General features: G+C 40.3%; 1 protein-coding gene across 2 annotated transcripts in view; it reads left to right on the top strand.

The window, feature by feature from the left end:
• Positions 1–11,124, top strand: part of tti1 (TELO2 interacting protein 1) — a 34,622-nt gene extending 23,498 nt beyond the window's left edge. The window contains exons 7-8 of one of the 2 annotated variants that reach the window (XM_076275760.1): positions 249–336; positions 10,787–11,124. In XM_076275760.1, the coding sequence (XP_076131875.1) occupies positions 249–336; positions 10,787–10,964 (266 nt within the window). In that variant the 3' untranslated portion in view covers positions 10,965–11,124. The remainder of the gene's footprint in view (positions 1–248; positions 337–10,786) is intronic. The other variant, XM_076275761.1, reaches the window with a different exon arrangement.
• The last annotated feature ends 13,099 nt before the right edge of the window (positions 11,125–24,223 follow it).

The raw sequence follows: 24,223 nt of genomic DNA, 5'->3' as shown, positions 1-24,223 counted from the left end.
TATATTTGTTTCTTTTATTCTCCATGATCCCTTTTTAAAAACACAAATTTGACTTGTCTTATGCAAATCTTTCTTTTTTACTTTCCACCCTGAACATGGGCAAAATGCACCATTGAGATCAATATGTTTTGTGTAGAGTTACCACAGGTTACTCTATACAACCACAGGTGGCACTGTGGTAATTCTATATAAAACATTTATTTTGTCTAGATGTGAGGTTATTTTTCTTATTATCTATCTATATGTAGATGAATCAGATGTAGACATGGTGTCAGAAGCCTGCTTACCATACCTCAGTGATCAACAGCCACCCAAACTGCAAGAGGCCTGCTGTAGGTAAGTTTACAGTATGCAACTTGGGGTATGCAAGATTTTTGTTTGGTGTTACTGTTAAAGTATGCATGTGGCATGTCAAGGCAAAATGAGTCCTGTATTGTAACCTAATTTCCAAGATACAGTGATTTTAAAAGATAATGGGGCAGAACATGACATTAATCATTTTTATTTATTTTTTTATAAAAATATTCCTTAATCTTTAAGATATCCATCACCACAATATTGCACTGTGAAACATCCCGTCATCTCTTCACTGTCCTGTCAAATAAAGGCTTAAAAGCCCCCCAAAACTCCATACTTTGTTTGGCATGGCAATCTTTTAAGTATAGTCATCCTTAGAAAAAGCTACATTTTCATTTCATCTGACTATAGAACATGATTGCAGGCAAGTCTCAATAGCATGGCAAACTCCAGCCATCCACATTTACAGCGGGGAAAATAAGTATTGAATAAATCAACATTTTCACTAAGTATACTTCCAATGAAGCTATTTGCATGACATTTTCACCAGACATTATTAACTCAGATAATCCCCCCATATAAAAAAAATCCAAACATTAAAGCCCATAAGTAGAGTTATGTGTAATCAAGCAGAATGACACAGGAAAATGTATTGAATACACCTACTGAAATGTTTTAAATACTTTGTGGAAAAGCCTTAATTTGTAATGACCGCTTAAAACCACATGCTTTGCAGTCATATTTTAGTAATTCTGACCAAAAGGCACTGCACGTATTAGAGAGGCCACCATGCCCACATAGTTTGGTCTACAAGCACATGGCTGGTATCATTGGAAAGCTGAGACCATGTAGATTTTTTGAAACAGTCAGGATAACCCTGTGAAGTTCTCAGAAAGAGCCACAGAGGCTGGAATAAAGTTTTTTGTTACTGCCGTATACCAACACCATTGAACAGACCACATTTTTAGACTTTGGGTCACCTTCATGACCTCAGAGACACAACTGGGCTCTAGCACCAGGTCTTGTGGAGTTGTGTGTAAAGTTTGGTTCAAATAGGAGAAAGTATTGATTTTTCACAATTATTTTTGTAAAGGTATACACCGCCGTCGACAATGATTCACACCCCTATTAACCTAGCTGCTAACATTGGCTGGGCCGTGGTGTATTTTTCGCATCAACAAGCGCTTCTTTTGTGCATTGAGATACACACGCATGGTCAAAGTCAATGACTACATCCCATACGTCGTTTAAAAGCTCTGGTCATTGGCTACAAGAATATGTCCATCATTTCGTTCTTACTTGTAAGAGGCCCACGTGGCTGCCATTCCAAGCTTGCATGTCCAATAGAAAGGTGTAGCTGACCAAGCTTGTCTCTGCCTCGTCTTTGCTTCGTTTCTCGTGATTGGTAGATCCTACAGACACGTGACATGGCTCTTTGTGAGACTCAGGGGAACGTGGGGAATACGCATAAGTAGGGAGTTCGAAAATCACCGATATTCACCGGAAAATCTTTGAAAGTTTTTTATTTCTATTCTATAAACGTTTTGAATATGGAAGCTTACACACTCACAGTTCAACATTGGACTATAACAACACATATAATCTTGTTCTATGGATTCTTACGGACATTTCAAGACCAGGTAAGCCATATGAATATATTGTTATGAGTGTACACAAGGATTAGAAGGCAATGATGCAGGGTGGGGGAGGTGTTTTTTTGAGGGGGGCATATCAGCATAAATTACTTACTGTAGCTCACACCACACAGTTTGACATGGAATGGTGGATACCTTTGGAATCCTGAGACCCGTAGCTTTTTATTGATGTATGGGATGTCAATATTACATGAAGTAATGAGCCTACCCATTGATTTAATACACCCCACCACTCCCCCCCTCCCCCCAAATGGCGCGCCGGCGTTCCGCTGCAAACTAACTGGTTTAAGCATTTCCTGTATGACAAAACTAATCAGTCACAGCATTCAGGTGTGATTTTGGCCCATTCTTTTAAACAGATAGTCTTTTAATACTGAAGATTCCAGGGGTCCCTCTTGTGAATCCTGATCTTTAGTTAACTTCCAAAACTGTTCAATTGGATTGGGCCTTGACTTCCTTTCTCTGAAACCAATTCCTTTCCTTTGCTGAATGCTTTGGATCATTGTCCTGCTGGAAGGTCTAGCCATGTCTCATCCTCATCATCCTGGTGGATGGCAAGATTCTCCCAGACCAAAATGACTCCATTCATCATTCCTTCAACTGTATGAAGTCTGCCAGTACCCTGAAATGAAAAACAGCCCCACACCATAATGCCTCCACCTCCAAACCTCACTGTTGGTATGGTATTTTTAGGGTGATGCACAGTACCATTTCTCCTCAAAATATGGTGTGTCGTATGACATCCAAAAAGTAAAATTTTGCTCTCGCCTGACCAGAATATACTCAGTATTTCATAGGCTTGTCCAAATGTGTAGCAAACTTTCAACGTGCTTCGACATGATTTTCTTCAGTAATAGAGTCATGCAGGCTCAAGGATTAAAGTTCTCCGTCGTAGGACGGATTTCCGTCAATTTGATTTTAGAAATGTCATATTTGAGATCGATGCAGATCCGATGAGAAAAAAATAGGAGGGGGGGGGGACTGTCACCTTTGCTTTTCCTTTTTTAAGGCAACTACAAATATTAAGTAAATGTTTAAAGACCTAATAGTGTTTTTGAGAACTTTCTGTGTCTCAATCAGTGACCGCTCAAGAAGATAGCCTACGTCAGCCATGGCTTCGCTTTGTTTATGTTGTAGCTGCACACTTGTCTCGAGCGTTTGCTTAAAAAAAAAGAACACGTATGGAGGACTAACGGTCTAAAAGTTGGATTATAGTGACACAATCGAGACAGCTGATGAGGTTGGCCAATCCATTTAACTTTTTTGGATATGAGAAGAAGCGTAGGCTGTGTTCTTTCCGTGCATCAATGTAGACAATTTCTTACTATCGCGAACTCTTGTCAGGGGAAGTCATTCATTTTGGGTGTCACCTTGAACAGATAGCCTGCTATGCCACCCGATGTAGGCTACTATTGTTACAGTTTTTAATCAATGCAACTAACATTATGTGAAAAGCGACGCAATATAAACCGTAGCCTATGCAATGTATTATCCCGTCTGTTATGACAACAATGTTTTTCACAATTTGCGACGGAAGGTTTTGACTGAGCGTGTTAACATAAAATAATAATAATATTGTCATCATCGCGAACTGTCGAGTAAGAGGGTCAGTCGTGTTTGTGACGCACAGACAGCCTTGTAGCCTATTTTGCTTAGGCCTCACTTTTAACGACAGTAGTGAGTGTATGTTGACAAAAAATATTCATGCAATTAAAATAGTCAACTTAAAACTTTGCTATAAAATATTATTAATTTATAGCACAAAACCATAACCAGTAGGCCTACCAGAACCTTGCATATTAGCGTCATGATTTGTGTGCGTCTATTTGGCAAGGCCACTAGCTGTCATGGATGCGTTGTTTAAAGGAAGGCAGGTGTCAAAAGTTAAAAAAATATGAGCAGCTGTTGGAAACGGAGGAGAACTAACAAGCCATGGTGTAAAGAAATTAAAGGAACCGTATGTAAAAAATGTAATTCAATTAATTATAAAATGGCCCTGATTTGTCACTAGACATTAGGAAATCATGCTAATTTCAAATATTTATATCACTGACAACAGTAGTCCGGCCAGGATATCGTCATTTAAAAAAGTGAAGTTGCAGCCCTCAACTGATGTTAATGTTTACATATTTGTGTTTTAGCCTGATCCGCCACCCTCCACCTATCTAGTAATCACAAAGTCAGTAGTGTTTCAGCATCTGGGTTGCCAGCTCTGCTCTAGTTACCACATCTGCGGTGTACACCGCTCTACAGTATTTTGAAAGTGATTGTAGTACCAGTGTTGGCCAAAATCCTACATACGGTTCCTTTAAAGTGCCAGGGGTTTGCTTTTGCGCGGTTCGCTGCAAGAAAATTGTTTATGGATGCAATAGGAAAATGTTTTAGCACGCCACCAATTAGAAGACCGCCATAAGGTTAACGTTCATGCACTTCAGGACATCTTCCCTACCTGGTGCAACTAGCCACCACGACAGAGGTAGGCTACGTTTATCTATGGCTGACCGTTTTTACATTTAGAAAGTAGGCTACGCATGTTCTTTCATAGCGAAACACGACCTGTCCTCTTGTCAATCTGTTGCTGAAGACAAAAGCGTCGTCTCCAGATTGTCGTTATCAAATGCGCAGACCTCCTGCATGAGCACACACAGTATTGCTGCTCATTGGAAAACTGAGTTGTCTGTAAAACTCAAAATTACCATGTTTCATTAAATGCGGATGAGGCAACAAATGGAAATATGAACAATATCTAGAATGTTCTGATTCGTTACTTTGATGAGGAAATGGGAAGTCTTGCAAACTTGATTTTATAGTTTTTACCTTGTGTTGAATTGCATATTAACAAGAAAAAAATCTCCCCTTTCAACACTTTTGGCCTGAAGTAATTAAATAAGAGTGTGTTAAAGCCTTTCTACAATATTGCTGCAGTAGAAAAGAACAGCAATGGCTAATCAGCAATGGTCAGGGATGGTACTAAAATATATTTTTGTTTATCAAGAAAACTCAATCTCAATCAAGAACACTCTCAATTCGCCTTATTCACATGGTGGCCATTGGCGGCTAAAAAGAGGCTACAGGATACACAAACCATAGGATTGTTATGTTCTATGCATTCACCTGTAGGTGGCATTAATTATATAGTAAGTGTACCCTGTAGCCTCGTTTTGGTTTAAACAATGGCCGCCGTGTGAATAAGGCGAATACTCCCTTTACTTTGCTGTTTGCATCTTCTTGTACATTAAAAACCAATAGGTCACGACCGCAAAAGGGGTGCTATCTCTATAGGTAGATATGAACAACGTATGACTTATGGCCTGAAAAAAGTTCAGTCAAACGATTTTTTTTCACTTTAATCCCTGCATGCAGGGTGAACGTGCATAGAGGCCATGGCGGTGGAGGGCATTATCTATGATTGACTCTGTAACAATTGTACCTGCTGCCTCCAAGTCTTTCTGGAGCTTTCTCCGAGTGGTCCTTGGCTCTTGGGCTACTCTTCTGACTATCCTTCTGATTTCCCGGTCAGAAATCTTGCGAGGACATCCTGTGCATGGCCGGTTGATGATGAATTGATGTTCCTTCCACTTGCAGATAATGGCTCCAATACTGCTTACTGGATGATTCTGAAGTTTTGAAGTGCATCTGTAACCAGTTCCATTGATATGTTTTGCAACAATAAGGTTGCAAAGGTCTTGGGAGAGCTCTTTGTTTTTACCCTTCATAAAATGTTTCTTGTGTGACACCTTGGTGATGAAAAATCTTTTTATAGCCCATCAATATGTACTAACCCAGCTTATATTAATTTGCACAGATAGGAGAGATACTTACTCTCTGACTACTTATAGATTCCAGCTTGTTGCTTGCCATTCCTTGCCTTTGTGTACTGCTTTTTCTTAGCGTGTTCAATACTTTTTTCCTGTGCCATTCCACTTTTTTACTCATAACTCAACTTATGGACATTATTGTTTGGATTTTTTTATATGGGTGGATAACCTAAATTTATACTGATGTCCGGTGAAAATGTCATACAAATAGCCTGATTGGTAGTTTGCTTACTGAAAAAAATGGCAGATGACAGGAAGGAGTTTTTACTAAATTATCTGCAGGTTGCATCAGACTTTTTTCTGTAATTCTCCAACATTGGTCCTTATGGACTTTTTTGTTTCTCTTAACATCCTCCTTACAATACATGCGGGTAAAATGAAGGTGGGTCCTTGACCAGGCAACTAACACAGTTCCTCTTGATTGGAACTTCTTATCACTCCGCACGTTTTCATGCCGGCAATAAACCGTTTTGAATCAGTTTATTGCCCAAATTCCGTTTATGCCATTATTCCGTTTAACCTTTTTACAAGCAAGTAGAATGTCACATTTTGAGCATATTCCTGTTTACATAGCAATCAACATTATTCCGAGTAAGTCAGCGACGCAGCCTACAAATAGGCTCCCAATGTCATGATGTAAATCTCCGCTGGTGGAATTCCCTCTTTTGGCTGAATAATACAACGCCTTAAGGGTCTTCCACCTGTACAGTATTTCTTGTTTTTCACTTGTTTACAAATCTTTTTAAAAACGTCGCTATTACGACATTTTCTCCCGTCAATGAACTCCATGACATTTGCATGATTGCAAGACATAAGTTTGTCTCCTCGTCTTTCCAGAAGTGTGCGCGTTGTTTCGCCATGATTAGGAAAGTGTGTGAGAGACAATTGTTTCATTTGATCCTAATTCTATGCGAATTGAGCATGCAACACTGCTTCTGGGAGCATATTCCGTTTAAGGTGTTTTCATGACCCAATATTCAGTTTAAAACCGGTATATGCTAGGGTGTGGAGACGGTTTATTAGTAAACCGAATATGGCCTTTTTCGGTTTATTTCAATCAGAATAAGGTGTTTACAAGACACACGCATATTCAGTTTATTCCCAATAAACTGATTTGAAACCGTTTATTGGCTGCATGGAACCGTGCTGATTATCTTCAAATCAAATCAAATCAAATATTTATTTGTCACATATATTATAGCCTATAAATGCAGTGAAATGCTTGTTCCACTGACTCCAAGACTGTGCACAGAATTCACTGCAGATATGGGCATTTCCAGAAGTGTATCTGTTTTTTATAGCCATTACCAGACATATAGAGGATATTCCCCTTATCTGAATGGTGTATTCTCATGTCTTTCCCATGAATCATCACCTTATCTTTATGCTTCAGTGAAACTGGTAGTCATGGATTGCTGCTCGAAAGTTGAATATAAATGAAGAAAATGCATCTGTTACATTTTGTTATTTTTTAGAGGTAGCACATTTGATTCTTAAAATAATTGTTTCTTAATGATGGATTTTGTTTTCCATAGAATAAATTATTATTATATGGAATATTTAATTTTTTTCGTGTAAGATTATTATCATTTATCAAAAGGTGACTTTCTTATCTTTACCAGGAGTGTCATTGTAGTTTTAGAGCAGGGGTGTCAAATTTAAGGCCCAGGGTCAGGATCAGGCCCGCCAGCAGAATTCATGCGGCCCCCCAAATGTTTTGGGTAGAAAGGGGGAAAAAACATTCAAATGTTTCTAGTTCATGTTTTTCTTTCACCTTTGTTATTTACATTATTAGTAATTATTACTTATATTATTATTAGAAATTGAAATGAAACAAAAATGAAATGGCACAACACACAACACAGATATTATTATTATTATTATTTACAATTAATTACAAAAAAAATAAAGCTTAATCATAGGCCACATCTCACCTGTGAGCTAAAGTATTACTATTTAGAATGTACAATGAATGTAAATGAATCATGTATCGTAAATAAATAAATTATTTTAATTCCAAAGCCCAAGGGAACTTTATCAGGAAGTATCCTGGATCCATCCTTCAGTTTGGCCTTCTGTCTCTATGGGAATTTAGCATAGGGGGTTCCTTACTGATGCATTTTACTTACTTTTTCCAAATTTCAAAATTATGATTTTTTATTCCTCCTTTTAGTCAGTTTTAGCTAGGATGTCTTAACTTTTGCAGAGCACTGTATAAACTATATAAACTTCTCTTTCATGTCATTACACTGTATTGGTGCTGTGCAGGTAGAATTGAGTGCCTGTCACTGTAAGGCCATGACGGCCCGTGAGGCTTGCTCGATTCTGATACGGTTTTATGCTAACTTAGTAGCGTTGTTGTGCATGATGCATTATGTGGATGAAATTAATTATGTATTCCATGTCATTTGTTAAAATATATGCTCAAAAGCTTAACAACAACAAAGAAAATCTAAAATCTATCTTGGATTATAGGAGATAGGTAAAAAAAAAATTGCCGGCACGCGATTAAAAAAAATAACGCGTTATGCTTGGTCATTAATTAACACGCGATTAGCACGATTAACACGTTAAGGCGAGACACGGCAAGTGAAAACATAGTTTTTTCATGCACTGGTCAATTTCGAGATTTTGTGCTAGTTTGCTACCTTAGCATGTATTCTGTCACACTACAACAAAAAAGTCTGATTTACACATTTAAGTGTTTATTTCATTACATTGTGCCTGTATATTTCTCCTAAATTCAGCAAAAGTTAGCATTCTAACCTTGCATGTACTACCCCGACCGTGATCCAAAACATATCATGTGTAGTACCGTTGTAAAGCTCTGTTTTTTCTGTATCACGCTATGTGATCCATATATGGACACTTCCTTTGTATCAGCAACCAATCGCCAAAGTTCAAAGGTGAGTCTAGGCTGAGAACGGAAACTCATTGGCTGTGTTTCGATAGATAAATAGATAAATAGATAGATAGATACTTGATCCCCAAGGGGAAATGTTAAGGCTGATTTCTCAAAATAAGTTTTCTTTTCCCACTCTGAGCACAAAATCTCCACTTCAGAAGCACAAACTTTCCAATCATATGCTTAGCTATATCTAGAAAATCTAGGGGTTTGTTGATATATTATTCTAAGCCTGATAGGGGTGTGAATCTCTCATGTTAAAGACGATACGATTCACATCTAGATACATGGGCATGATTCGATACAAGAAAAGATACATGTTCATAAAAAACAATTCGATGCGATGCGATTCGATGCAGTTCGATGCAGTTGAAGAATGGAAAGCATTCTGAAAGATTTTTTTATCATTTGCTCAAGGTGCACATTAATTTTATATTATCAATTATCATGGTCATGTCAATTAGCCAAAAACAAATGTGTGAATATGATTATGATTATCTAAACTGAGGTTTGTATCATATGCTGTATTGAAATGAAAAAAAGAATAGTCTACATTTCAGTCAAACACAGCAGCCAAATACAACATAAAAATACATTTTTATAGACTTTATAGATTTTATAGAGTTATATCTGATTGTTTTCAAGGAGCTGTAGCCTATTGTTGAGGTAAGACAAGAACTGGGCCTATTTTGTTCCAAGTCTGAGTGAATATGAACAAAATAATAATAATTTGTGCATCGTTTTAGCAGCAAGGGCCAAATTATTCTCTAACATTAAGGAAATCCCTTCTTCAAGCGTAAGGCTACTCTACAGACTTTCGTTGCCGTTTAGAAAATGCTATAGTAAGTGTTTAATTTCGCGCTGGATTTTGAAAAACAAAAGAGTAAAAACTGTCAAACAAACGACGGAGTGCGAGTTGTCACGTGCTTAAATTGCAGTAGATGTATGGGTAATGAAGTCCTTTGACAACTTTGGGCAATGAATGTAGCCCAAAACGAACTGCATTACCCACAAATCCGTGCCACGTGTAGTTTCAAAAAAGGAAGTGGGATGAATGCGCTGCTCGCAACGTAAATGAGAGTCTGAGCGAGCAGAAAAGATTGTGAACCGATTCGTAACAAGTAAATCGATATAACGACCGGTTCATTTCAGTTTTATTCCGATACGGGGCTTCACATATCGATGTAGCCATATCTTACACATTAAAAACGGATACCGATACGTATCGATTAATCTTTACACCCCTAAAGCCTGATTTATATGACATTTTATGCCAAAAAACATGGCAAAATAGTTTTTTTAAGGCTATTGACAGCATATTCTGATTTACAGGATAACAAAAGTAGATATCCATTAATCCCTCTGTAATTTCCCCCCCCATCTAATATGTGAACACAATGAAAACATAATTTTAAACTTTCATATTTTTGGCTGTATCCAATGCTGAGTTTTTGTCTTTTAAAATGTATGCAAATTAGCGCATATTTAATAACCTAATGCTTAATTTGCATATGTAATACATTTTTTTCTCATATTAATGTAAATTAAAGTAATCAACTGGGGAAGTTTCATAGTGATGTCTGCTAGTTCAAATTTTTACCCTATTCACCTGTAGTGTCTTGCCTTAACGCTGACAGCCCTAGTGATAAGCAATGTCTTTATGATATGTAAATTGATTAAAGATAGCATTTCAAACCATCCTCAGGAAGGAAGATGCTGATAAAACAAACTGACATGGAACTAGAGTATTTCAAGAGGAAAACAGCAGTATATGAGAGCAGTATATGACAGCAGTACATGATTTGTACTTGTTTGCACATAAGTGGTAATGGGTATAGTACAGGAATATATTATCAAACCTATCTGATACTCATGCATAAAAATGATAAGGACCATGACGGCCCCCACGAGGTCTCATTCCAACAAATCCGGCTCACTGCCTATATGAGTTTGACACCTATAATATGTCCGTAAAGTGAAACAGACAGGAAGTGGAAATGTTCTTTTCATGTCTCCATGCAATATTTATCAATTGCCAGTTATTATTAATATTACTCAACCATGTGTCTACATACAGTATGATTAACCCTAATGATTGCTTTCTGTTTCAGTGTTTTCCAATGTTTGATCAACAAGGACCCAGATGTCATTTGGTTTACACTTTGTGAGCAGTTTTGCCCATATATATACCAGCCTCTCCATAGAGACTTAATGCCGGTTAAACTTTGTGGAATGGGTCAGCCGGAAAATGAATATACACACAATATAGGGAAATTACTGAAAGACTAAACAGAACCCCATCAGAATCAACCAGAATTGTGTATTGTATTGTAAATTACATTGCAAAATTCTGAAGAGCAAGGGTATATCTGTTAAGAAAGATGTGGTTTTGTGAAATTAAATGTTAAATCAATGACTCATTAAAGACATTCCCTCATCTTATGGCAAATTACATTGTTAGTGTGGTTTGGGTAGGACTGTATAATTTCAATGATGGGAATGATGTTCACCACGGTATGCCGGTCAGAGCATATATAACAGCAGTCAGTCTGAGGTTACTTCACTTTACTTGGTATTCAAATTAGCATTCAACTTAGCAATACACAGGGGGATCAATTCACTCAAATAGTATTAATGAAATATGTATTGTGCATACAGTTAAGAACAAAATTATTCATACCCCTGGCAAATATTGATTCAATGTTGATTTTCTCTCTATCGATGTGTTTGTTCTGACTCAAAATGATACTACCACATGTTAAAAGGTTGTAAGACAATGTGGTAGAAACATGGAATAAAAAAAGAAGCATTTTCATATTTTTTTTACATTTTTATTAAAAATGGCACGTTCAAAATTATTCATACCCTTTTTAAATAATCAGTGGAAACATCTTTATTTACATTCAAAGCTCTCAAAACGGTTCTTATAATACCTACCAAGCCTCTCCATGTCTCCACAATGATTCTAGACTGCACCTTTTTAACAGCAATCTGGGTTTTGAGTCAAAAGCGATTATTTGCCATCCCTTTTACAAATGGGATATCTGCTAAGAACAAAATCTCTTTCCACTTTAGGAAATTACACAAACTCAGCCAACTGCTAGCTAGCTAGCCAGCTAGCTAAAATGTTTAAATTATTAAAATATCCCTCGGGATGAATAAAGTATCTATCTATCTGTCTATCTATCTATCTGCACACACCTTTAAAACTAGATGGTAATGATGGTAGTTGTGAATAGCCAGCAACCAAAGTCTGAAGTATCATCACAGAGGCTAGCTTTTATCTTTTACTGTCTCTATGGCTTTTACTGCCATTGACGCCAATGCTACTGACAGCTTCTTCTACTGTGTAAAGTAGGTTACAATAGCCTTTTCACAACAGCGACATCACTGTTCAGGAGAATATAGCAACTAATGGCGCGACCAGGGTAGGAATTTCACGGCGGTGTTAGCCCCTTGCGTTGGCCGTGACGCCCCTTTGAAAATCAGAGGTTTACAGGCCACGGTGGCCTTGGTGCCCCCTTCTTTAAATATTCTGCTTTGCGTCCTACTAATAGCGATATATATTTAGCCTATGGCCTGTCAAAATAATCTTAGCATTCACAGCGCAAATTACGCAGTGGAGAAAGTGACAGCGCAAGAAAGAAAGTGCGTCCAAATTAACCCATTCTTCTCAGTTGAACTACTCCCGAAGTAGCCTACTCATCACAAGTATCACATGAAAGAGCTTTTTCTCAGCTTTTAAACGATGTTAGCCGCTAATTGCTGTGGTGAACGGTTCACGAGAAAAGTAAATAATATTCAATTTAATCATAAATTCTACTGAAGGTTTTGCGTCCATCTCCCTACCCATTCATCTCGGTGGAATACTTCACGAACCCTTCGTTTAACATATGACAAACCACATATCAGAATTAACAGCAGACCTTACCGAACAGAAAGGTGTAAAGCAGTCCCCTGTACAGTTAGCTGTTCCAGACTAATCCCGTTTTGAATTTGCAGTTAATTTCAACATACATGGATGTCTCCAAATTTGGGATTTAAGTTTTACACTGTGTTTAAATTGTTCCACATTATTTCATAACGGGCCAAATACAAAATAAATATTACAAATGTCGCCTAGATATCGGTAAATCAGAGGACAGCTGACTATAAGAGTTTGTGAAAGTAGCCTTAATCACAAAATGCTAAGCATGCATCTAGCTGAGCTGTGTTTAAATTGTTCAATACATGATTTCATAACAGGCCAAATATAAAATAAATGTTAAATATAGCCTAGATATCTGAAAAAATTAGATGATCAGATGATTTACAGTTATATGTAATATGTCATGTTTTATGTTTTTGTAATGTTTCATACAGTGATGCAGGTCTACTGCAGTGAATACAACTTTGATCATTTTTATAGCATACTACTGTATAGTTAACTTTGGCCTTGGTGCCCTGACATGTGGCCTTTGTGCCCCTCACCAAATATGCCCAACTGAAGGCCAAGTGGCCTTGCCCCTAAAATGGTGAAATTCCAAGCCTGGGCGCGACCATCACACACCACGCAAGTATAAATGGTTATGGCGCTCCCATGACGTCACATCGTCGCGCTACAGGTCGGGAATGTCGAGTAGGTAACACGTTTAAAGTGATTTTCGATGAGTGATAAAGTGAGTTTCGGAGTAATTTCACCCTAGGGTCCTTTGCACCATGACCTCGAGCCAAACACCCTCCCAGAAGCTGTTTTCCCTTGGTCGAACATTGGTCGAGTAGCGCTATCCAGGCGCGCCTGCAGGTGTACGTCCGTACGCACTGTGCGTACCATCAGGCTACTCAACACCAAGAGAAAATGTCCCGTGTGTGTGTATTCACACCAAATTGGCCCACCATACCTTCCCAACTATGGACAGTATCTCCCATTAGCTGCATGCCATCAGGCTACAATTTTCAATTTTCTATTGAAGTTAGTGAATACCTTATCAAAATGAACGCGCACACATTTTGTTTGAGCAGGAGAGAGAGAATATGCACGCAGCACGCAATAGGCTTGTTTTCTTTTACTCGGCTATCTATATATGGTTATCAGCACACACTGTTGAGTTAATTCACTAACTCAATACTCATCATGGATATCACAAGTTTAAACAACGAAAACAGAAAGGATGGATGCAGCAAAGCTAGATATTCCAGAGTTATTCCAGATGGGCAAGAACAAGGTAGGCAATTGCTTGTCAGAACGTTAGACTGCATTAGACAACTGTTTAAAGCCAGACGTCACGGTAAGCTAGAACAAAACTAAAGGTAACTTTAGCCTGTATAGGGCTGTATCAAGTTGTCCAAATGAATAGGTCATTGAAGACGTTGTTGTTGTATTATTGCATGTGAATGTTGCTATGCTACTTTTTTGCTGACCAATGCACGGACCTAAAACCGGGAAACGGACAAATATTGTCCACGCGTGAAATGTTTTTTTTTCGGGGGGGGGGGGGGGGGGTGTCAGTGATGGGTGTGCGTACCATAGCATTCATTCCTGCAGGCGCCCCTGGCGCTATCAGGCGAATACAGAAACTAATGGCTTGTGCAGGCGCTTACGGAACCAAAAGAGTATCTCGTAAATTACCCCACTAATAATGCTGTATGTGAAAATGAATGACGTTAGGAACACTGAGTCGGTTTATTGACGTTTGGCACTCGATTCTCCCGGCTCAGTGGCACGAACCGGGTTAATTAAAGGAGAATTCCGGTGTGATATTGACCTAGTGTGTTGAAACATGATACCGAGTGTGAACGTATGTCTCATAGCCCATCTCGGCTTGTCCCCTGCACTCCAAAATCTGGCGCTAGTTAGCCGATGCTACCAACAGCTTTTTCAATAGTGGTGCTTTGGCATCGGGCTAGCCATGCAAATAAATCACTGTTTTACACCATTTACGAGGCTCAATGTATCTCCACACTTCATTGGTAGACTTCCGAGGGCCCTAACATTTAAAACGAAACATTGAGAACTTTGAAAAAGCACTGGTAGTTTACTTACAAGACGATTTATACAGACAGTATCTTCACGAAGTTTAGCGTTTGCAGCCATCTTGAATTTAGTCATGATAAGTCGAGCGACGAGTAAGAATGAACAGGTATGATAAGGGATCAGATTCCAAAAATAATTCAGTGGAAATGCATGGATTCCAGTTTCTTCCAGTAGCAGCAACTGGAATCCATGCATTTCCACAGAATTATGTTCTTGTCTTGTCTGTGAACTTCTATCCTCAGTTTTTCAACATCGGAAAGACAAGATAATACACTAAATTGAAATAAAAAGAAAGTGTGCTGACATTTGTAAGTCAGAGAATATCTATGACAACTAGGTACTTTGTTGAAAATATATTTATAGTTTACCGTTAAAACTATTATTAACTCATTGAATGCCAAGCTGTTTTCGGGAGCTTTGTCCTAGAGTGCCAGCAATCTATAGACCATTGTTGATGATTTTTGTACAGCCACAGCATATTCTGTATTATAGCTATGAACACATACAAAAGCTTGATTAAAAGGCGAGACTTTAAGCTCTCGGTGGGTGCAAACCGTGTATTTCTACACGCCTCTGTTCCTGAGAAATCCCAAGCTAAACAGTGGCTAGTTTTCATCAAAATCGCTGTTTTTTTCTAGAAATGGAGATATAACGTATTTCATGAAATATGAAGTGTTGCCTGTTACTTACTTGTGTAAACTTTCCGGGAAGTGATCAGCGAGACCTGGCGAGACTGCCACCAAGTGGTAGACCCACAAAAATGGCCTGGGAAAGACCTTGTGACAGCACGGAAAGACGGCTGACAGGAGGGAATAGACCCCGCCGGGGCTACAATGGGTTAGCAGCTCATTGTGGCAGTAGCCCAGGCTTCACTAAGCTATGGGCTGCACCCTACTAAGCTACAGTACGACATAATGAAAAAATACCCCTAGAGTCAGCGAGAGCAGGGGCGGAAGATGACTCACTTGTGATAGACATGGTTACTGACCCTGGAACGAATTTGATTACGAGTAAGGAAAACATGTTTGTGGAAGCCACTAGTTCAGAGAAAACTGAGAAAAAGCTGCAGATGTGTGTGTGTGGTTGGCAGAAGGTTACAAGTCTAAAGGGCCTGAAAATTCATCAAGGGAAAAAGAAGTGCTTGGTAGAGGGAACACAGGGTCCCCGCATTGATAGCTATTTCTTAAGAAGTGCATCAAGTCAGTCGGTTGAAGTCCAGCGACAGGAAGAAACCCACAGTTCGCAGGACATCAGTACCCCTGTTGTTGAGGTAAGTTCTAGCACTGAGGCAGAGAGAGAGGCCAGTCAGCCAAGGAGGGAGAAGATTAATGGTCATAGGCCTGGGGTTAGATGGCCAGGCGCAGCAGAATGTAGAATGTGGGAAGATGTTAATAGTGATTTGGTCAGTATCCTGGGTCAGCTCAAGGGGACGGCTGAAAGCAAATTAGAGAAAATGGGAGACATTATTTATAGCTATGGTAAGGAAAGATTTGGGACTATTGAGAGAAGGACAAAACGGCTACATGAGGTAGTTAAATCTAGGCGCCAGCAGGAGATAGATAAACTTATCAAGGAGAGGAGGCAGCTTAAAGCAACACCAAAGAACTTTTCATCTGTCGCACGCACTATTTGTTTATCCAGCACCGGCTTTGCAAATAACAATGTCCACAGACAAGGTAGAATAAGTTGCATGATTTTATGAAAGTACGATGTATTGCGACATCAGATGCAAGTGAAATTTGTAGTTTCTCATGTCTCATTCCATCGAACTACAGATCCGCTACCCGATGCAGCAAACTTACATAGTGCGGTAATAGCCGATAGAGGGCCGCGAAGCGAATGCAGAAAGTGCCGTTCACCCTGTTACGAGTTGATGAACCACTGAAACGATTTTGGAAACATTATTTTAAGGTACAAAAAACTCTTTGGTGTTGCTTTAAGAAGCAGTGGAGAAAAGCTACAGATGATGAGAAGGAAGGTATTGACTGTCTACAGGCAGATGTGAGGGAGCGGTTAGTAGTGCTAAGAAGAGCTGAAAATATTAGGAAAAATAGGAAGAAGAAATCACGAGCCCGACTAGCATTCTATAAAGACCCATTTAAGTTTGTTAAGTCTTTATTCGTAATGCAGAAGAGTGGTAGTCTTTTGGAACCTAAGCAGAAGCTTGAGGAGTATTTAGAGGGAGTGCACAAAGATAGGGAGAGGTTCAGGGAGATGGTACTTCCTGCTGATATCCCACCTATTGGTGAATTAAGTAGCCAATGCGACGATAGTCCACCAAGGTGGAAAGAGGTGCAAGAAGTAATAAAACGTGCAAGGGCCTCTTCAGCCCCGGGACCTAATGGAGTGCCCTACCGGTTGTATAAGAGTGCACTAGATGTTTTAAGATTTTTATGGCAATTAATGAAGATAGTTTGGAAAAAGCAGAGTATTCCCAAGGCTTGGCGGAGGGCTGGGGGAATATTTATTCCCAAAGAAAAGGACGCAGTGGAGATTAATCAATTTAGGCCAATTAGTCTACTGAATGTTGAAGGGAAGGTTTTCTTTAGTGTGGTGGCACGGAGACTGACAAATTACCTTGAAAGGAATAAACTAATTGATACCACGGTGCAAAAAGCTGGAATTCCTGGCTTCTCCGGGTGCTTAGAGCATACCAGCATGATTTGGCACCAAATTCAATTAGCAAAGCGTGAGAAGAGAGACCTGCACGTTGTGTTCTTGGATTTGGCTAATGCTTTTGGGTCTGTGCCGCATAGTCTGTTGTGGGAGGCCTTTGATTATTTCAGAATCCCAGGTAGCATTAAAAGCCTAGTAAAAGCATACTTTCTGGATATTCAATTATGTTTTACTACAGCTGATTACACCACAGGTTGGCAACAACTTGAGATGGGAATCATGGCCGGATGTACCATCTCCCCACTTGCTTTTACAATGGCAATGGAGGTCATTATTAGGGCCTCAAAATGGGTAGTGGGCGGGGAGAAGTTGCAGGGAGGGCCACGCCTCCCCCCGATTCGGGCTTTCATGGATGACATGACAACCTTGACGACAACCGTTCCATGCACCAACAGGTTGCTGGGTAAGTTGAATAGTAATCTGCAATGGGCCAGAATGAAGGTGAAACCAAGTAAGTCTAGGAGTCTCTCAATTATTAAAGGGAAGGTAACAGATAAGAAGTTTGCTATAAATAAGGAGGTGATTCCCACAGTTCTGGAGAAACCAGTGAAGAGCCTGGGAAGGTGGTATGATGCAAGCCTTAGTGATAAATCACAGGTTGAAGACTTGAGACAGGTCACTAGGCAAGGTATTGCAAAAATTGACAAGTCGGGGCTGCCAGGTAAGCTCAAGCTGTGGTGTTTGCAGTTTGGTTTGTTGCCTCGGCTAATGTGGCCATTGACAGTTTATGAAGTTCCTCTGTCAAAGGTAGAGAGGTTGGAAAAAATGATCAACTCCTTTGTCAGAAAATGGCTCGGAGTCCCACGCTGCTTAAGCAGTGTAGCCTTGTATGGGAAGGGTATTGTAGAGTTGCCAATATCTAGTCTGACAGAGGAATTTAAGTGTGCTAAGGCTAGATTGCAATTGACTCTTACTCAGTCCAAGGACCCAGTGGTGAGGAAAGTTGCACCCTCAGTTAATGCAGGGAGGAAGTGGAACCCAGAGCAGGCAGTTAAGCAAGCTCAATCAGCATTGAAGCATAGAGATATAATGGGCCATGTGCAGCACGGGCGGGGGGGTCTAGGGGTGGGTGCAAGTAAACCCTTGTGGAGTAAGGCTTCTGCAGGAGAAAAGAGGAAAATGGTAGTGGAGGAAATGCATAGACAGGAGGAGGCTGTAAGATGTACTAAGGCAGTGTCGCAGGCAAAACAAGGGCAGTGGGTGAACTGGGAAGGGGTGGAAAACAGACAGATTAAATGGAAAGATCTATGGGGCATGGAAGCTGGTAAGATCAGATTTATGTTAGGTGCTACATATGATGTGCTCCCATCTCCCAAGAATTTAAGTCAATGGTTTGGTGAGGATGATAAATGCATACTTTGCTCGTGTGTGGGCAGTCTCCACCATATCCTATCAGGATGCAAGGTAAGTCTCACCCAGGGGCGGTATACGTGGCGTCATAACCAGGTATTGAAATGTGTGGCAGCGGCAATAGAGGATAAAAGAAGAGAAGTCAATTCATTAGCAGCTAGTAAAGGGGTAAGGCAAATTAACTTTGTACGTCAGGGGGATAAACCTTGTTCCGCGAAGGCCAGGTGTAAAACCGGCCAGTTGAAAAATGGGGCGGGCTGGGAAATGAAGGTTGATCTTGGCCAGCAGATGGCGGTACCTCCACATATAGTGAGTACTAAGCTACGTCCTGACGTAATTCTATGGTCGGATTCAGAGAAGATAGTTTACTTCATTGAACTCACTGTTCCTTGGGAAGACAGAGTGGAAGTGACCAATGAGCTGAAGAGAGCTAAATATACTGAAATAGCAGAGGAGGCAGCTAAGCGAGGTTGGAGTGCACGATTAAGGCCTATTGAAATCGGTGCACGTGGGTTTGTGGCCAGATCTGCTATTGGCTTGCTGTCTGAATTGGGCATTTGTGGTCGAAGTCTAAGGCAGGTGGTTAGTAACATGTCCTTAGCAGCAGAACGGGCAAGCGAATGGTTGTGGGTAAGGAGAAGTTACCCTTCCTGGGGCGCAAGCTAAGGTAAGCTAACTGGCTCATTTGTTTTGGTCGTGGGTAAGGAGAAGTTACCCTTCCTGGGGCGTAAGCTAAGGTAAGCTAACTGGCTCATTTGTTTTGGTGGTGGGTAAGAAGAAGTTACCCTTCCTGGGGCGCAAGCTAAGGTAAGCTAACTGGCTCATTTGTTTTGTGTTTGTGATGGACTGTGCCTAGGTTGATGGTACTTGGCTAAGGTTCTTTATGGTTTATGGTTCAGTCCACATCAACGGGACGGACCGACCTAGCCAACTTAGACCATGCCTAGGTTGGTTAAGGGTATTTGGATGATTGTTGTGGTAATATGGGGCAGCATGGGGCGTAAGCTAACTGCTAACTGCTGGCTAATTTTTTTTGTGTTTGGGATGGGGCCTAAGATAATGGGCTAAGCTAACTGGCTAATTTGTTTTGTGTTTGTGATGGACTGTGCCTAGGGTGATGGTACTTGGCTAAGGTTCTTTATGGTTTATGGTTCAGTCCACATCAACGGGACGGACCGACCTAGCCAACTTAGACCATGCCTGGGCTGGTTAAGAGTATTTTGAGTATTGGATATTTCAATGTGGTAATATGGTGGTAGCATGGAGGGGAGTGTCTCCAGGACGCTGGTTTCACTGTTAAGCCTTCATGAGGTGTCGTGGGCCTAACTTAACGAAACATCGGTGAATGAGGGTGCCCACTTGATAACCCCAATGACATGCCGCATACTATATAGGCTACTGCTGTTGGATAGGCCATTTGCATTGTGCTTGTGACCATTTGTTGGCGGATTTGTGGGTAGTGTGCTTTTTAAAGTTAAACTTGAGCAGGGGCTTCTGAATGTGTTTTTACCTTGGATTTTGGCACAAGGGATTTTAACATCTAATCCTGTGTATTAATGTAATGTTAGAGTGTCTAGTTTCGCAATTTAAAATAAAAAGCTAAAAACGTAATATTACGTTTTTGGCACTCAATGCATGGGAAGGAAAAAAAAACGTAATATTACGCTTTTGGCACTCAATGAGTTAAACGGTTCTAATCATCTGGAAATGTGACTAACATGCTTGGACAAAGACTCATGGTTATCTTGCCCCCGCGTACAGTATGGAGGATGGTAAGTTAGGCAAAACATTCCATAAGAACCACTGTTGGAGAGTTACAGACAAAGGTATCATCTTGGGGTCACCAAGTCCCCCAACAAATCTTCAAAAGTGACCTCACTGCTAATAGATTATTTAGAGGGCATGCCAGGTAAAAGCCTGTCCAGTCATTTAATTACCAATGTAAATGGCAGGAGTTACTGAATGGTACAGTGACACTGTCTGGAAGTGTGGTATATTGTCAGATGAAATGAAAATTGCGCTCTTTGGCTATAAACACTTTAGGTGTGTTTGGCATACATAGAAGAATGGCTATACTGAAAAGAACCCCATGCCTAATGAGAATTATGGTGGAGGAGATGTGCTATTGTGGGGCTGTTTTTATTCCCAAAGGCCTTGGGAACCTAATTGAGGTGCATGGTTTCATGAACACCAAGAAAAACCTGAACATTTTCAAAGGAAATCTGTCAATCTCTGCCAAGACACTAAAAGCTGGTCATGACTGGATCATTCATCAGGTCAATGAACCAAAACAAATGTCCAGATCAAAACAAATATGGTTTGCTAAACACAAAATCAAGCTCCAGACATTGCCATTTCATTCCCCTGTTCTAAACAGTGGGGTGAGTCAAAGAGGAGAATACACAAGTGTAGACCTAGGAATCTGGACACTCTGGGGAGATTTAAATCCCTTGCTTTGTATTTTCCAACTTTATGGGGTGTCACAGGAGAATATTACAAGCTGTTTTATTGGCAAATGGAGGCTTAAGAAGGTATTACAAGCATGGGTGCCAGTAATTGTGAGCGAAGTGTTTTTGTTAAAAATATTTATTTATTTATGAGATTTTCATTTTTCTCAAAATAAATTTTTCCTATTTTTTTTTTCATTGTGAGATTACAATAAATCACCAACAGATTATGTTTTATACCGGTTTTTAGTCGACTTTAGCAGAGGTGCCAATAATTCTGGAGGGTACTGTAGGCCTACTGTCACTGAACAGACTACCAGTGCATGACACTTCATCAACAGTAGGACATGTCTTTCATTAAAGAGTATTAACGAAAAATGTCATGATCAAGGTGATAAACTATGTAGCCTAAACTCTTTATGTGGGAAGGCTAGGCCTGATTTTCCGACTGATTGGGGTTTTTTGCAACACTGATTAAGCTTGAAATTTAACCTGCTACGGACCAGGTTAGTTTTGTGGCATAAATTCCCTTATTATACGGCTCTTCACAATGCTAGTAGAACGCTCCATTGACTTGAATGGGATTTCCCAAAGTTCTAGCGGTAAATACCGCTGCAAACATATAATTACCGCTGTCAATGGCAACGGGTTTTGTGCTTCTGATACGTCTTTCATATCACTAGCAAGGACTGGAACTTCATTCAAACGTGAAAGCAGACGGTTAATCAGCTGTGTTCTAAAGTATGTTTGATTCAAGTTCAGCAGCGTGTGTTGTTGCGAACTATTTGTTTTTCAGCAAATGCCACGATGAACGGTAACAAATAGGCTAGGTTATGTAGGCTAAAGTCATATCGTGGGGAGTTTATTATTTCGTTTTGGCAAGTAGCCGTATAATAAGCGGGATAATGTATAGAACGCCGGTCATTACTGTGAAAACTAGATGTACCGCAGAGCGGTACAAAATATGACCGCCGCCCAGTCCAGCACATTTTTTCCACAAAAATAAATCACGCTGAAAGGCCTATATGATTCTAACTGTCTCACTAAATTGCATTATCCACACTCAATTCTCACTGGTATCTGCTAGACAACAAGTACCAAAACATGATTAGTTCATAGATTTCACATGTAATATACATTTTATACAACCCCACCCCCATCTTGCCTGTTCATAATTCTGAGAAATTCTTGAATTGTGTGCATGTGTGCGTGTACACGTTTATGTTTATGTGTGTGGGTGTGCGTGTGTGCGTGCTTGTGTGTTTGCCTGCGTATGTGTGTTTGTGCATGTGCATGCATGCGTACATATGTCTACTGTGTGAGTATGTGTCATACGTATGATTACTGTGAATGTATGTGTGTGCGTGTGTATCTGTTTATGCACATGTGTGCACATGGAATGGGTTAACATGACCCCTGGAGGCAAACATACAGAAAAAATTGGTCATCCTAGGCCCCTACGGTTCTCAAGATATTCACAGAAAACTGTGTCTGCCCTACCCTCCTTTCGGGGGGTCCAGTACAGCGGGGGGGGCTACAGAAAACGATGGTTCCATGCTATCCATATGGGGTTACATGCCCACCAAGTTTCGTCTACCCCGGTCTTTCAGTGTCCCGGGAATCCTTGACGGAAATTTGGACAGGCGAAAAAAAAAAAAAATCTGACTAAACCTATATGACCGCCGCTTCGCTGCGCGGCGGTCATAATAAGTCCCTTCAGGGCGGAACAAGACCCCTCCCCTGCGTGTCGGGGTTCGGTTCGCCCTGTCGGGACTTATTTTCCCAGTATTGACCGGCGTTCTATACATTATTCCTTACATAGTTACCAAGCTGGGATTCACGTTAACCACACTAACAGAACTGAACTAAGCCAGGTTTGGCCTTTAGCGAGGTTGATGGAATAGCCTTCAGTTGTCTGGGCAGTGTTTATTAGATAGATAGCATGCCTTTATAAAATATACAAAAATAGAGCATGAGTAAAAACACTTTTAGACATAGAAGAAACTGAAAACCCATATGTAATGAGTAAGGGATAATGTATAGAACGCCGGTCATTATTGGGAAAACTAGATGTACCACAGAGCGGTACAAGATATGACCGCCGCCCAGTCCAGCACATTTTTTCCACAAAAAGAAGTTTTGTTCTCAAGATATTCACAGAGAACTGTGTCTGCCCTACCCTCCTTTCGGGGGGTCCAGTCCAGCAGGGGGGCTACAGATCAAAACGAAAAATTACGGTTCCATGCTATCCATGTGGGGGTACATGCCCACCAAGTTTTGTGTACCCCGGTCTTTCAGTGTCCCAGGAATCCTTGTTGGTGTACGTAACTAAATGTACACATACATTTTTTTATTGTAAGGCCCCCCATGAACGAAAGTTCACAAAACTTGGCATGCATTCGGAGGGTGTCATAATGATCCTACACTTTTAATTTCGTGCAGTTTTGACCTTGTCAGCCAGAGATATTGTGATGAAAACACCTAATTTTTTGCTTTTAAATGTTTAACTAGGTGGCGCTATACATGAAATAAGTGGTAATGGGATGGGTTGACATGCCCCCTTAAGACCAACATACATAAAAAAGGTGGACCTCCTAGGCCCTACGGTTCGAGATATTTACAGAAAACTGTCTCCGGCCACCTACAGGCCAGTTGGTGTATAGTAACATAAATTAATTTATTGTGTGGCCCACCATGAATGGAATTCCACAAAATTTGGCGTGCATACAGAGGGTGTCATAATGATCCTACACTTCCATTTCGTGCAGTTTTGACTATATTAGGTCACAGATACCTTCAATTACAACACATTTTTACTTTTTTGTGTTTAACTAGGTGGCGCTATACATGAAATGGAAGTGGTTATGGAATGGGTTGACATGGCCCCTTGAGATCAACATACAAAAAAAAAATGGTCCTCCTAAACCCTACGGTTTTCGAGATATTCACAGAAAACTGTGTCTGCCCTACCCTCCTTTCGGGGTGTCCAGTCCAGCGGGGGGCTACAGATCAAAACGAAAAACGATGGTTCCATGCTATCCATGTGGGGTTACATGCCCACC

This window comes from Alosa pseudoharengus, unplaced genomic scaffold (assembly GCF_046254945.1).
Source record: "Alosa pseudoharengus isolate Yale_2024_CS ecotype anadromous, Long Island Sound unplaced genomic scaffold, YU_APseudo_1.1 YU_APseudo_1.1_scf_9, whole genome shotgun sequence".
Classification (NCBI taxonomy): domain Eukaryota; kingdom Metazoa; phylum Chordata; class Actinopteri; order Clupeiformes; family Clupeidae; genus Alosa; species Alosa pseudoharengus.
This window is presented reverse-complemented; position numbering and strand designations above follow the sequence as displayed.